This window comes from Ostrea edulis, chromosome 4, assembly GCF_947568905.1.
Source record: "Ostrea edulis chromosome 4, xbOstEdul1.1, whole genome shotgun sequence".
In the NCBI taxonomy this organism is placed as follows: Eukaryota; Metazoa; Mollusca; class Bivalvia; order Ostreida; family Ostreidae; genus Ostrea; species Ostrea edulis.
In genome coordinates, this window is record NC_079167.1 from 40,162,869 (window position 1) to 40,179,490 (window position 16,622).

The following is a 16,622-nucleotide window of genomic DNA, read 5'->3' on the forward strand; positions in this document are numbered from 1 at the left end:
GTAAATAATGTTTACATGGGATCACTGTCTAAACACAATATGGTAATGTCATTTCTGTATAGATCTGTAATTAGCGTTGTTGCTTTTTGAAAATAAACAGTGCAATTATTATTAAATTTATTTTGGAGAAGTTAGATCTAAATTATGATACGATTATGTATCATTGATAACTAGGCCTACTGTCACGGGTGCATTTCGAGAAAGAAAAAAAATAATAAAAATTATCAAACTTATGGTGAAAATCCCAATACTTTTAGATTATTAATCATTATTTTTTTGTTATCTACACGTTGTTACTTAGGAAGTGGGAGCGCGGCGTGCTGTACGTTGTTGTAAACACGTACGTGTTCCTTAAAAAAAATGAAAGCATTATAATTCAATTCAAAGTTGGTAAATATCATATTTTATTATTTATAATTGAAAGTTCAATTATATTTTATCTTCAAATTTCTTTTTTAAAACTACCAGTTGGTAGACACTGCTAGCGAAGTTCTGCCTATATGGTGTTACAAGGTGAAGGTCAGTTGGTGCGAGTGTGTATTGAATTTGAGAGCAGAACGGAAAGCATAAGCCGTAGGCCTATATGTAACAGTGGGTAGCTTCGATAGAACCATTTTCTCGCAGTTTATCTATGTCTTTGTCCAAGTGCTTGTTTAAAAAAGTACAGGGACAAATTCTACTGGGTTTTTTATGGTAAAGTCGTTGTGCCGACAAAAAATATTCACGTCTTGTCCCTCATACCTTCCTTCGAAAATTGAAAAAAACACAGTCCAAAGCCTCTCTACTGACAGCAAGTACACCCTTAAACGGCACTAAACACCCTAATGCAGTGTTATTTACAAGCCGTTAATGTGATAATTGTTTGTTTGTCAATTAAATCTAATCTGTTAATGAAATGGCTAACAACTGTTTTCAAATCTTCTCGCTCGAGGTCGCATATGACGTCACAGATAATGGCGCGTAAAATATCGAAGAAAATATGCATATCACAAGATTTGAATTTCATCGCTTTCAAACTCAAAAATTACGCAAACTGTTTCCTTTAAAACACATGTAAAGTAGTTTTAGGCATGAAATGAATTAATTTTACTGAAAAAATTAAAAAGTTTAAAAACATGCGATGTGTCCTTTAAACAGGTGAATGATATATTCACATTATACCACTTAACAGGTGCATGATACATTAACATTATACCATTTCAACAGGTGCATGAGATAAATTCACATTATACCACTTAAACAGGTGCATGATACATTCATATTATACCATTTAAACCAAACCAAGGTGCCCAAACCCGAATTTCAAGCACAGGTACAAAATTACAAATCCTAGCCTATCATATTCCACCATCAAATCATCTGAATGCATTAGAGTAAAGAAGTTGCAATGTGGACATGATTTTTGTCCCCATCCCAAGGACATCAACCTACCGTATATACTCGCCTATAAGTCGGTTGTATTTTTTAAGGTTATTTTGTAGGAATTTGCCATTGACCCGCTTATAAGTCGGTACTATTTTTTGTCAGAATCGGTTGACAAAAAGATAGTGTTTTTACCTATGTTTCAAAAAAATATTTTGAGAAATTAATAATTATGAGGTGCTCAATATCCAAGCCATATCTGTTTGGGGTTTAAACGCAACCCTTGATTTATTATGGACAATGATCCCTTGTTTACCCAAGCAATTATGGTCTCCTAATTACCAATACCCGCCACCGTGTTTACTTAGTGGCACACGCCTCGCGAAAACTGCTATTGTGGGATTCCGGTATACTGCATTGTATCAACAATAGAGTTTTTAAGAGTCAAGAATGATAATCTAAATTATCTGTTAACAATATTCAATCTTTTATGAAATATATTTCAGTCGGTATACATATGAATATTTCAATAATAAATCGGGTTCGTAATTCAATTTTACCGATAAAAAATAGATTAGTTGAATTGAAAGTATTAGTTACCGGTATGTAAATAATTTTTATCTAGATAAAAATATGTAAATACTTGTACTTTATACATAATTTTAAAATACATAAACAATACAATTTGTCTAGTATTTATGAACAATAATCATTTGTGTGGTAGTCCGTGATAATCGTCGGAGTTGTTTAAAAAACACTACATTACGCCGCCCAGAAAAATACCAATCTTCTTAGGACGCGCCTATAAGTCGGACATAGAGTTTTGGACCAAAGATTGACTCCCAAAAATCCGACTTATAGGCGAGTATATACGGTAGTTCAAAACTCATAAGCACCACTACACATCATATCCATTTATACATTACCAATGACCACTACATCATATAATATATCATGGTTAAGGTATAAAAGAATGAACAAGATTTTTATACCATGCCCAATATCCCCTACCTAAGCAGCCAGACCCCAAATTCACAGCCACATGCTTAACTACGAGTCATATTCCATCCTAGGCTACGGTCGAATCCTGTGAATCTGTTAGAGTTGCACAGGAGAAATGAAGGAGAAACACAGACAGGTTTTAAGTAGACAGACCCCCTGATTTTCAAAGGAGGGGCATGGACACCATTTTTGGTCGACTGAAATTGGCAATTTTTTGTTATAGAAATAGAGATAAGTGAATTAAAAATACTTTTACACAAGACACAGTTTGTATTTACATAAAACCCAGCTCCCTAAATAGTGTTTGTAAACATAATGTTAATCTATATCTCGAGTGAGACGAATGCACACGCATTTCACAGGACTGTAAACATTTGATCGACGTAAACCACGCCTGGAGGTGAGAACTCCAGGACGTCTAGAGAGTAGGTCAACAGTATTCAGACATAGATTATTGCTAAATCAATCTCGGGAGCAAACACAAAGAGGTACATGAGGAACTGAACATTTTCATTGTAAAAGCTTTTTTCTCTGAATCTGGTGCCATATTGATAGCTGAGTCGTGCAACATGTAAACACAAACAGGCCTTGTGTCTTGTTTTGAAAATGAAAAGTTTAGATGTCTCAAAACTTACTAATTCATATCCAAGTATTTTTTTTTTACCAAACCGTGTCCATGCCCCTTTAAGTGGACTGTTAAAAATAAGTATTTTGTTATTCTGACACAATTATACCCTGTATGTACCTGTTATCTTCTCCATCTTGCTTCACTGCATTGTTATGTACACGAAGATTGGTCTCATCATAAGCCGGCATCTACCAACAAAAGCTTTCATGTAGATTTACTTCAGTAGGATTTTAAAATTCATTATTCAGTGGCTGAGAAAGAAAATCAAACTTAAGTGAAATTCATTTTCCATTACATTTTCAACGATTTTCTCAGGAAAAGAGTAATTATATTTGGTAATAATAACTGGTTTATAAAATTCTGCAAATACCTCAAATACATAAGAGTAAACATCAGTGGGGGAATACTCCTTTTTATCTGCAAACAAAAGCAAACCTCTTACTACACCATGACCCCAGATCAGACCTCACTGGAATTAGCTCGTTATCAAATGAAATTAGCTTTTCGGTTTCTTTTAATTTGTATTGAATGGAAACATGCCCTCATAATTATAGTGTTTGTAAGAAAACACCTGATTACTATGATTATGGTGTGCTTGGGTATGTCTGTACATACCGCCAGATTTCTTTAGGACAATGTTGCGAACTTTACACATGGTGTTGTCAATCTGTACAGAATTTGTAAATCCTAAAATAAGAAAAGAAAATTTTTAAAAGAGGCCCATGGGAAGTAACACTTACTTGATCAACCTTGTATATTCGAAGATATTACTGGAAAACTAACAGCGACCCAACAAAAAACTTCTAAGACCTGCTGCACTGTAATGCACCACTATTTGTAGTATTATGCTAAAACAATCCAGATTTTTCTGTATGCATTTAGAATTTGATTATTTTAGAAAATAAAAAAAATTTAATTTGTAAAAAAAAAAATGTATGAATACTGCATGGGGCTACAGTGATTCCCCATGTCATTGTGATGTCATGTGACATTTTTCTGGATAACAGAAATTGACAAGAGAAAATATAATTACACTGTGATACATACACAGAGTTTCCACCCTCTAATACACGACAGATTTAAACTGGTTTACATCGAGTTTAGTATAGTACACTGAATAAAAACGGATGACATCGTGTAGTAATACTAGGAATAAATATGAAATTGTTTGACGGCCCTAACTGTAATAAAAGTTCCATTTTCTAATTGTTCAATTCATAAAAATATTCCATTTAAAATCAGCATTGGTATGCTAATAAAGGGATTTAAGACTTCTCGATTTGATCAACCAAATTTGTAGTACATCCATTAACAAATCATAGAGAACTACAGTACAATGTACTTGGCTGCTAGAGAGACTTAATCAAACAAGAGGCCCCTGGGCCACATCACTGGCTGCTAGAGAGACTTAATCAAACAAGAGGCCCCTGGGCCACATCACTGGCTGCTAGAGAGACTTAATCAAACAAGAGACCCATGGGCCACATCACTCACATGTGTCACCTTGGCTCTGCTGTTGTTCAGCTATTGTGATTTTTAAAACATTTTTTGCAATCTTTATTCCCATGAAATATTTTGACCCCATTTTGTGGCCCCAACCTAGCTCCATAGGGTCACAATATAACCCTGATACAAGATTCGTTGCAAACTCCATGTTGTGTTTTCATTTGATCCATAAAGTGCATGACGAACCAAGATGGCAATTATCACTTTGTCGGTATGTTTCTTGGTGAATTCTTGCATGGTGCAGGTGATTTCTATCTTATCAGTGTTTATATAGGAACAGCTAAAAATGCTGTAGGAAACACCGACAAAAATATAACAACAGAAAATCCATTCCTTTTGTTGTTGGATATAAACTTTATTTCACGTGTAAGACAGGATCTTTTAAATTTTCAAAAATATACAAGAGGCCCAAGGGCCTAGAATCGCTCTTCTGATAAATTGTACAACCCCACCATTTCTATTCTTAGCCTCTTAGTATTCTAAATCTTTAGTTAAATCCTAAGAATTCAAAAAAAGTAGGTCAATGTGACCTACTTTTTGGTTTACACATTTTGAGAACCCAAGAAATATCAACTGACAAAGTTTGATGATTTTAAGCCAATTAGTATCTGAATATTGAAATATAGCTGTCAAATTCCAATCGTAGGTCATGGTGACCTACTTTTTGGTCAGCGAACTCCGAACATACAAGACCCATCAACTGACAAAGTTTGATGACTGTAGGTCAAATAGTATCTGAAATATATAAATATAGCCGTCAAATTCCAAAAGTAGGTCAAGGTGACCTACTTTTTCGTCAACACCCTTCAAACATGCAAGACCCAACAACTGACAAAGTTTGATGACTGTAGGTCAAATAGTATCTGAATTACATAAATATAGCCGTCAAATTCCAAAAGTAGGTCAAGGTGACCTACTTTTTGGTCGACACACTCCGTAGACTCAAGATGCATCAACTGTCAAAGTTTGATGATTGTAGGTCAATTAGTGACTGAAATATATAAATATAACTGTCAAATGCCAAAAGTAGGTCACAGTGACCTACTTTTTGGTTGATATACTCCGAAGACTCAAGATGCATCAACTGACAAAGTTTGATGATTGTAGGTCAAATAGTGTCTGAAATATAGTAATTTAGCTGTCAAATACCAAAAGTAGGTCACGGTGACCTACTTTTTGGTCGACACAAACCGAAGACTGAAGACGCATCAACTGACAAAGTTTGATGATCCTAGGTTTTACAGTGCCCAAAATATGCATCTAAAATTGAAAATGTGAAATTTGAATATCTGCAAAATTCAAAAAGTAGGTCACTGTGACCTACTTTTTTATAAATATGTTCCATGGCCTCAAGATGCATCAAGATTTGATGATTCTAAACTTCTCAGTATTTGAAATAACAACTTAAAATATATCTATAAATGATAAGCCATAAAATTCAGAAAGTAGGTCACGGTGACCTATTTTTCAGTTGACGCATTTCAAGGTCCCATGATCCACCAACTGACAAGTTTTGATGATCATAGGCTTCAAAGTGTCCAAGATATGCATCAAAATTAATTTTAAAATAAATACCTGCAAAATTCAAAAAGTCACCGTGACCTACTTTTGAGACAACTTGACACAAGGTCCTAAGATGCATCAACTGTCAAAATTTGATGATCCTAGTCCTTATAATGACTAAATTATCAAAGATTTAAGGAAATATAAATTTAGGTCAACTTTGAAGTGACCTTGAGACCACGCCCTTTGCCCCAGGGTAATGCCTTGAACAATTTTTAATCTACAACATATCCTCATCCTTATGTGTAAGTTTGGTGATAATCTGCCCAGTGGTTCTCGAGAAGAAGATTTTTCAGCAACCACTACTTTTGTTTGTATTTTCCTGATTATCTCCCCTTGTTAAAGGGTCACATCCCTCTATTTAGTATGTATGAAAGCCCTTGGGCCAATGATACCCTGTAACAAATTTGACCAAGGGGTTCTTGAGTTATAGCCCTTTTTCTAAAAAGTTTACGCACACCGCACAAATGGCCATAGCATTAGCTCTTTGAGCCTTCAGCTCAGAAGAGCTAAAAATAAAAAATCCTATCTCAAGAAATAAATTCTATATCCAACAACAAAACATTGAATATCCTCTATGTGTGCATTAACAAGCTGTACAATATGCATACTTACTTATATGTCCATTCATCATGCCCCTCACAATTTCAGTTCTATGCTTAAATATGTCCACCTAAAATATCAATGCAATATTTAGAATTAGCAGTTTTTTATTCATGAATTGCAATGTATAAGAATGTATTTGTGGTCTAATTCCTCTGTTATATTGTAAACATGAAAACAAAATAGCTTCAATTTCCAAAGAGGTTTTTGAATAGTCAAAGATCACAAAGATCAAAAAAGAAACATGACCAAGGATTAACAAGAATTCACAAGTAGTTTAGAAAGTAGGGCTAGCACATTATTTTCATGATAACAAAAGCCTTCTAATGTTGAAAATATGAGCCTGTGTCCCATTGCAAAATCCCTCAACATTCAAAACTCTGAGTTCTCTTTGTCCCAAATGATCATCTCTAAGGCACAGTTAGGTAAAAAAAAAAAAAAAGCTCTATAAGAATGATGATGAAAGAAATCCTCAGGAAAATATTTTTTTAAATTCTAGATTCTACAGAAATTCAACATAAATTTCTGGTCCATCACGTTGTCATGGTGAACAGTGGATAGTTATATGTCATCCTTTTTATCTAAAAAGCATATATATAAGCCCTTCCCATTTCATCTATTCTGTGACTGCCCAATCTAATTAAAATTAGATGTTTGATCCGCTCGCGTACTCGCATACATAACGTTATGTATGCGAGTACGCGAGCGGATCAAACATCTAATTTTAATTAGATTGGTGACTGCCCCACTTCATATACCAGTAAAGTTTTTAGCATGCTTATTTCTTTAAAAAATATATGGGTCATGTCCTAACGTAACTAATACCCCCTGCAGGGCACATTGGAAGGTGGGAAATAGTGAATTTACGCTCACTACAGGGCACATTGGAAGGTGGGAAATAGTGAATTTACGCTCATTGAAGAATAAACGGTTTTTAAGATATATTCTGGACAATGATAACATAACACCACCCACTCCTCAAAATGGAAAAAAATATTCATGACTTCTTTAAATGTTAAAAAATCTCAGTCAAGATATCAAGTGCACTACTTCATTATTCATATAACTTATACACAAAGATTTAAATGTAAATGAAATCTGATTATGTGTGTTAAAGACATACTCTGGACAAATTATATCTAACAACAGACAGACAAGGTGATTCCAGTATACTGACAATACACGGAATCCATTACCCCCCCCCCCCCCCCCTCAACTACTTACATTAATATTGTTCTCATATGTAATACCAATATGTAAAAGTTAACAGACATGGAAAAGGTGATCCCTGTTAAAAGGTGACTCCCTGTTAAGACTTGAGGTGACTCCCTGTTAAGACTTGAGGTGATCCCCTGTTACAATGTTCTTTACATGTGATGTATTCCTAAATTTATCTAAAATTGAAGTTGATATACCTACACATACAGTTGTAATTTTCAAGAGAAGAGGCTTTTACTTCTGCTACATGGTATTACATAACTTTTTTTTTTATATACAGTTTTCAGTATTACTGGTAGTTTTTGCAGTTGGGTCACCTTTGTTTTTGCATACACAATAGAAACTTTTGGAAATAGCATCATTATTTTACTAATTCACTTACTAATCCTGGTGGGGAATACACAGTCAATGGAGTTCTGCCATCATGACATGGATAATTTTTCCAATTATAATCTGTTGCTAGCACTGCAAAAGAAATGAAATAAACTTCAGAGTAGCAAATCAATAGGACTTTTCTACATCAATAGGACTTTTCTAAATCAATAGGACTTTTCTACATCATGGAACAATATCAAATCCACAGAAAAAGTAAATTTACAATTCAACATTGATGAGATATGGTAAATGCCTAATTTCACACTTTTAAGACATGAATATTCATGAGAAAACTAAAGATTTTTAAACAATTTTATTTTTAGATTTTACATTCTTGTGACCTTCAGTTTTCTCACCGTCATCTCATTGTATTCTTGGTCTTAAATCGTGACACCTCCTAAACCCTTGTGTCAAGTGCTGACTTCTAATCTGGCACAGTTACAGAGAAATGGTCTAAACAAAATTTTAACAAGAAATGTTTGTAAAACATATATGCCCCCCATAGCGCAAAATAGAAAAGGGTTATACACATGCATCATTTAATTGATAGTAGTATCACCAATTCAAAATATTGAACAGACAATATCTTCTATGTCAGGAGTGGATTGACCAGGTGACCTAAAAATCAATAGGGGTCATCCACTCCTTATCCTGTACCAGTGTACCAAGTTTGGTGTCAATCAAGCAAATAATTCTTAAAATATAGGAGACAATATACTACTATGTCCAGTTTGACCCTTGACCACGTGACCTCAAAATTAATACGGGTCATTTTCTTCTGAAGATGTACCAATGTACCAAGTTTGATGTCTGTCAATAAAAGGGTTCTCAAGATATTGAGCAGACAGTATATTCCTATGTCCAGTTTGACCCTTGACCTTTGGCCATGTGACCTCAAAATCAACAGGAGTCATCTTCTCCTGAAGATGTATCAGTGTACCAAGTTTGAAGTCTGTCAAGCAAAGGGTTCTAAAGATATTGAGCAGACAGTGTCTTCCTATATCCAGAGTAGATTGGCCCTTGACCTTTGGACCTGAAAAGCAATAGGGGTCCTCTTCTACTCATAACCAATCCGCATATGAAATATCATTACAATGAAGTGAAAGGGTATCAAGATATTGAGCAGACAACATGTGGTCTACCGACCAACCAACAGGTGCAAAGCAATATGCCTCTCTTCTTTGAAAGGGGGGGGGGGGGGGGGCATAATTATGACTTGTCACTTACTGCATATTCCACCTGTGTTTTCACATGAATTGTTTGTTGTTAGGACATGTAAATCCATATGTCCTTTTACGAAACTGTAAAAGAAAATACAAATGTTAGAGGGAGAGAGATGATACTTCCATATTAATTTGACAGATGAAATCTTTGTTATTCCTAAGAAAAAGTATTCCAAAGAAATTTCCTATACATTCCTATGCAAAAAGTCCACAGGCCTTATCAGTTACATGAGTATTGTTAAAAGTATCACTAGCCCTAAGAATTTTGCTGTTCTACATATCTATGCTAAATCTAATATTCAGCAGCAGTATAAAACAAGATTTGATGACCCAGAAAGTGCCCATACTATTCAAAGACTTCACATGATATTATGTTAATACAGTAATCATGACGATTTTGGACCCGCCCTAGAGTCAGAAACCACTATTTTGTTACATCCCTTTCTGCTCGTTTAGATTTTATACAGTACCATCAAAATTAAAGAAGTCTTACAAAGGATAAATTCAATCACTGACCATTTTGGCCTCACCCTAGAATCACAAAATTTACAAGTTTGGTAAAGGGCTACCTGTTCCTTTTAAACATTCATTTTGTTTCAACTTCGCTAACAACAGCTCCTTCTATCCACAAAAGTGAAAATGAATAAGGGAAGGGGGTGGAAATTTTTTTCAAAGCAATTTTCAGAAAACATGGGATAATTAGTATAAACAAGATGTCCACAGGCCACATCGCTCACCTGAGTCACCTTAGCCTATATTAAATTAAAGATTTTCCCTACATAATCACATATAAATTTAAAAACTTTGATCCATATGTGGCTCCATCCTGCTCCCGGGGGCTATGATGTTAACAAACTTGAATCTGCACTATGCCATGAAGCTTTCATGTAAATGTAAACTTCTCTGGCCCAATGGTTCTTGAGAAGATTTTTAAAGATTTTCCCTATAGATTTGTATATAAAACTTTGACCCCTTATTGTGGCCCCAACCTACCCCCGGGCCAGGATTTTTACAACTTTAATCTGCATTACATCAGGAAGCTTTCATGTAAATATAAACTTTTCTGGCCCAGTGGTTCTTGAGAAGAAGACTTTTACAGATTTTCCCTATATGTAAAACTATGATCCCCAATAGTGGCCCCACCCTACCCTTGGGGACCATAGTTTTAACAAACTTGGATCTACACTATGTCAGGAAGCTTTCATATAAATGTAAACTTTTCTGGTTTGGTGGTTCTTCTTTGATCCCCTATTGTGGCCCCATCCTACCCCCGGCGGCAATGATCTGAACAAATTTGAATCTACTTTATACCAGGAAGCTTTCAGGTAAATCTCCACTCTTATGGCCTAGTGGTTTATAGGAAGAAGACTTTTAAAGATTTTCCTTACATATTCGCATGTAAAACTTTGATCCCCTATTTTGTGGCCCCACCCTACTCCTGGGGGTCAAGATTTCAAACAAACTTGAATCTCCACTATATCAAGCTTTCATGTAAGTTTCACCTTTTCTGGCCTAGTGGTTCTTAATGAGACACTACAGCTCATTTTGCACAAAAATCATGAAATGACAATTTTCCAAGCGCTTTCTCAATTTTTGTTGCAATAGTTGAATGTATGAATTTTGCGAAAATAACACTTATCTAAAGTTAAAAATTCTTGTTTTAACATAAAAATTTATACTTTTTGATGGCCTATACAAAAAAAATTTGAGTCTCCTCCTTTCGGTCTTTAGATGCATGTGCATAGACAACAAACAGTGCAGCGTGTCGTCCAGTGAGAGAAAGTCTAGTGTAGTGGATAGATCCAGAATTTTGACAGATTCTGTGAGAAAAGGGGTAAAAATAGAATGAGATAAAACTCAGTGTTATCCCAAAGTAAATTTTAGTTCACCTATAAGTTTTATGGTCATCATTGGAAAACAAAGAGCTAGGAGAAACGTACGCAAGACTCAGTGGCAGATCTAGGATTTTCGAAAGGGAGATGTAAATGTCAAATATTAGGCAAAGTAATCAAGACATTTTGGGTGCCAAATCTGGAGTTTTACTAACAATTTGTGGTGAAAAAAGGGAAGGGGTCCTAGCCCCCTCTAAATCTGCCAATGGGACTATCGAAGACACTGCTTTAAAAGTAAGTGCCATTTTTATCTGAACATGACATGTGTTAGTTGTAAAAACATTGGTCAATAGGAACATGAAGGAGTTTCTGTTAGGGCTGTGCGGTGCACCGAAATTTTCGGTGCACCACGATTCATAACATTCGATTCGATGCACCGATTACAAATTCCGGATTTCGGTTCGGTTTAGGTTTTACATACACCAAAACAACAAATATGGCATCCAAGTGATAAGGAAAACATGTGGTTTTTTACGCAACAGAGATTTAAATCACTACTGTGTTGAGAGTTAGCATTTTCACCACTCAGATACCAACAGAATATGGTCTATAAGATCATTGCAGTTTATCTTTACATGACATATAGCATTTCTGTCAGTGGTGGAGTGAAATGAACATCGTAGGTAATGACACAGATTTGACAGTTAATAGGAGAGAAGTAAATCAATAAAGGAGAGATTTTTCAAAGACTTTCAATTGATAAAATTGTTTAATTTTTACATATCAATGAAAACAATATCATATACATTTTAGATTCACTATAGAAGATTTGTTTAATAATCCAAAACTTATGCAGCACATTAATATAACAAATTTTGATAGACTGTCAGTGTTTTCTTTTTTCTATCAAAGTTATAAAATGCCTTTATAGATATGATGTTTACAAATGACAACATATAGTTATATAACTTGAATAAAATCAAATCAAATATGCTACTCATTACAATTGTCAATATTTGTGCTGTCATTAGATAAATTGGACCTAACATAAACCGAATCGAAAATAACCGAACCGTGCTGTTCTGAATTGAAACCGAACCGAATCGAGCTAACCCTGAATCGTCCCAGCCCTAGTTTCTGTTAAGATTATGATTTATAATTAATTGATTATAAGAAGCATGGAATAATTTCATACTTAAAAGGCGAGTGTGAACCCCCTAAATGGTATTTCAATAATTTTTTTACACAACACCTTTGCTGTCATTCAAAATCAGGTGATGTAAATAAGCATTCAAAAGTCTGAGTCACCATGAAGAAACCTTTGAACTCCAGATGATCTTCAAAGTGCAGTTGAGAGCAAATTGATGCATCCAAATTGTTCAAAACTGTCAGTAATTGTATCGATATGATTTTTATCATTTTATAAATATGTGTTTTAAAAAACACTTCATTAAAATATGGAAAATAAGCTGTAGTGTCTGTTTAGATCACCCCACCCTATTTTTACATTTTTGTGATTATCTCCCCTTTGAAGGGGAAATGACCCTTCATTTGAACAAATTTGATTCCCCATCATCCAAAGATAATTTGTACCAAGTTTGGTTGAAATTGGCCCATTAGTTCTGGAGAAGTTGACTTTCCTATATATCAACAGGTAAAACTTTGATCCCCTATTGTAGCCCCACCCTACCTCCGGAGGCCATGATCTGAACAAATTTGAACGTTCTTTATACCAGGAAGCTTTCAGGTATATCTCCACTTTTATTGCCCAGTGGTTCCTGAGAACAAGACTTTTAAAGATTTTCCCTATATATCTGTATGTAAAACTGTGATCTCCTTATATGGCCCCATCCTAACCCCAGGGGCCATGATTTTAACAAACTTGAATCTTCATCATGTCGAGAGGTTTTCATGTAAATTTCAGCTTTTCTGGCTCAGTGGTTTTTGAGAAGATTTTTAAATGACCCCACCCTATTTTTGCATTTTCGTCATTATCTCCCCTTTGAAACCCCGGGGACATGGTCCTTCATTTGAACAAACTTGAATCCCCTTCACCCGTTGGTTCTGGAGAAGAAGTTGAAAATATGAAAAGTTTACAGAGAGATGGACAGACAACAGGTGATCAGAAAAGCTCAAGTGAACTAAAAATGTGATGGTTGTTCAGATAAAAATGCTGCCAAACAAAAAGCTGTTGTATTGGAGTGCATTTCACAACATTTAATGTTCCTTACCCTGTACATAGTTTTTGCCAATTTCTTTGAGCTGAATCACTGTAATTAATGAGAAATCTGTCTGCATATCTAAAAAAGAAAATATTTTTGAATATAATAAACGTGTTCAGGATTTTACTTGAAATCTGCAACATGTGTGCAGAATTAAAATCTTTATATTACATTGTGACCTTGAAATCGCCCCAAATGTGCATAGTCATTTAGAATTTAAAGAAAACCGGCAACCTTTTTCATAATTGTCAAAACTATGAAAAAGGTGGCCCGTTGAACATTAGAATGGAAATTATCTAACTTAGACGAAAATGTATGTTTGGAAGTCATGTGTACCCTCGTTACTCCACGGATGCGCAACGTTTCGGGATCGCGACAGTTCAGGACTTGGCATATATGACAGTTCGGGAGTTTGGCAACAACGATTTGGGAGTTCGGTGACGACAGTTTGGGTGCGCGACAATTCGGGCACGACAGTTCAGGAGCTGGTAAATAAACTTGATATTTAGATTAGTGTTATTTCTCGGTTTTAAAATTGACATGTATACTTAATTTTGATGTTTTAAATTACATGTATGTTACATCTCATAATTTAATTCTTATAACATCAATGATTACCCAAAGGGAGAGTGCAAGTGATAATTATAAGAGCACTGTTATTGAAAATTGGCTTCCCTCTCAATGGGAAGGTGATAATTAGGAGCACCATAGTTAAGATTGACGTCCCCTTAATCTCCTGTCATGTCAGTCTTCTCAGAGTAAGACAGCAGAAAGTCCAAATATGCCCAGAAATCATCTTAGATTTACTATTTCAACCATTTCCAAACCTTTATTTTTTTCTGTAATATAATTACATGTACTGTAGTACTGCATATCTATCCGACCTGATCAATTTCAATTTTCACTATACACTCAAGGATCAAAAAGTAGTTCCTGTCTTTTGAATTTCATTTAAAGGCCTATTTAAAACTTCCTTTTTTAAAAATTTAATTTTAGCGTAATCATTGTGAACTTTTCAGAATGTATGCAGGATTGATTCAAGATTCATGACAAACGTTACTTTCAGTGCTATTTTGATATTTTTGTGTATTTACGAATTAATTCTGAGTGTTGAAACTCTATACATATAAGGGGTGAAACACAATCAAGGAAACAATATTTCAATGTTGCACTTGAGGGTAAAAATGTCTTTATTTCGTCCAAAAAGTATTTTTCTATAGAGTAGACAGCTTGAAGGAAACAAAACCTAAGTTGTTTGCTGATATTCTCATTTGAAATTTATTTTTTACATGCTGATAATAAGCATTTTTGCAAAGGTTACAGACACTGTCTGCTGAAAACGGTAAACATTTATCCCATTATGTCAGAAACTTTCATAGCACGAAATTCCTCTGGTGTATTGAATAACAAAATAACTCTGCTATATTATAACACAACCAAAAGAAATATTTGTGCATTTTGTTACTTCAAGTGAATTAGACCTATCAACAGTCAGACTAATGAACAGTTCGGATGCGCGACATATGACAACTCCCGAACCGTTGTGCATCCCTCCAAGTACGTGAACTCTTACTTTTTTAATAGAGGGCAAAGCCCTCTCACGGCCCAAGGGGCCGTGAGAGCGGAGCTCTCCCTATAGGTAACACGTATATACATGTTTAAAAGGAAAATACAGGAAAATAATGAAAAATTAAACCATACCTATGGAACTTGAAAATTTTGGTACTAATGGCGTCGATTCGAATATTAGCACATGGACATGTATTTCTCCATTTTGAATCTCGTCTACCCTAGTTCACGTCGTTCTGAGATGTTACATAAAATTCGTAAAAGCATGTAAATCTTACTTTTTTAATCACATATAATCACTCCACGATTAACGCCATGTTTGTTGTTGTGGTTCAAATGCTATGTTTGTAAATTTGCTAAATAACGACACTGAACATGACGTCGCAATGTACTGTTTACATCAATTGTGTTATATTTCCCGCGTTCAATATATAGGCGGATCAAATATCCAAAATTAGGATACTTTGATACAGCTCCGTCCTCGTGCTAACTTCGCGTTGTTTTTGTTCTGTTTTGGATATAGATACTAATGCCAAAATTTGTTTGCTTCGCCCTCAAACACGGTCACGCCGTAAAACATATTAATTTCAATAATCAACTCCCGAACTGTCTTTAAAAAACTCCGTTGTCACTGAACTCCCGAAACGTTGCATCAGGTGCCGAACAGTCGCGCACACGAAACGTCGCGGACCCTAACTGTCGGTAATTCTTACTCCACAAGTGGGGTGAAAAATCAAAATTGGAAAATATCTTTGGCCTAATATCTTACTTGGAGAATTTTGATTGTCTATCAGCGATAACAGCTAGACTTTTACTTGTTCCTTTACCGCCATTGCTCAGCACAGCAACACGGAATGAACGGGGAACGTCACCAGAGGCAAGTCGAACTGACATCATATTTGCACCATTCCAAAGTCTCGTACAAGTTTCACAGAATTGAAAAACCCGAAACATAATGAGAGAGTTTCAGCTTGACCGTAAATATACACTAATAAAATTTCGTAAGTATATATACATAATAGGTAGCAAGGCAAATGTCCTCAGTCTATCTTAGAATAGAATCTAGCTTCTGAGCAAAGCATGGTAATCAGAACTTCGATCCCGATTTATTATTACATACCCTAGTAAAGGTACTGGTATAACGAGATAAGTACCGAGTAAAACCCGGTCTTGATTGAACTTCGGTCTCGGTCCCGTGACCAAAACCCGGTTTTCGCTCCGGTCCCAGATTTTTTTATTCGACAAAAAATAAAAAAGAATATATCAGAATATTTAAGCCCCATTTCTCTTTAATTAAGATATGGCATCTCATGTCTGCATTCTGACAGATTTGGCCTTTGCTGATGACATTGTTGATTGATCATATTTTCCCCTTTGTGAAAACTCCGGGACCAGTGGGACCACAGAGTTTTGACGCAAACTGAGCAAAGTTGTGTATCGAAGCACTATTATACTATTTACACAAAAGTTTGCTCAGATATTGTGTAAAAAAAAAAAAACTATCTGCGATATCGACATT

The 16,622-nt window shown here is 35.2% G+C and overlaps 1 protein-coding gene across 1 annotated transcript in view; it reads right to left on the reverse strand.

Moving 5' to 3' along the window:
- LOC125671167 (zinc phosphodiesterase ELAC protein 2-like) overlaps nt 1-16,206 on the reverse strand; it is a 41,431-nt gene extending 25,225 nt beyond the window's left edge. Inside the window, exons 1-8 of the mRNA XM_048906690.2 lie at nt 15,873-16,206; nt 13,544-13,612; nt 9,485-9,558; nt 8,265-8,347; nt 6,677-6,734; nt 3,608-3,679; nt 3,363-3,409; nt 3,110-3,180 (exon numbers count right to left, since the gene is read on the reverse strand). Of these exons, the coding sequence (XP_048762647.2) occupies nt 3,110-3,180; nt 3,363-3,409; nt 3,608-3,679; nt 6,677-6,734; nt 8,265-8,347; nt 9,485-9,558; nt 13,544-13,612; nt 15,873-16,057 (659 nt within the window). The 5' untranslated portion in view covers nt 16,058-16,206. The remainder of the gene's footprint in view (nt 1-3,109; nt 3,181-3,362; nt 3,410-3,607; nt 3,680-6,676; nt 6,735-8,264; nt 8,348-9,484; nt 9,559-13,543; nt 13,613-15,872) is intronic.
- Nucleotides 16,207-16,622: the final 416 nt, after the last annotated feature.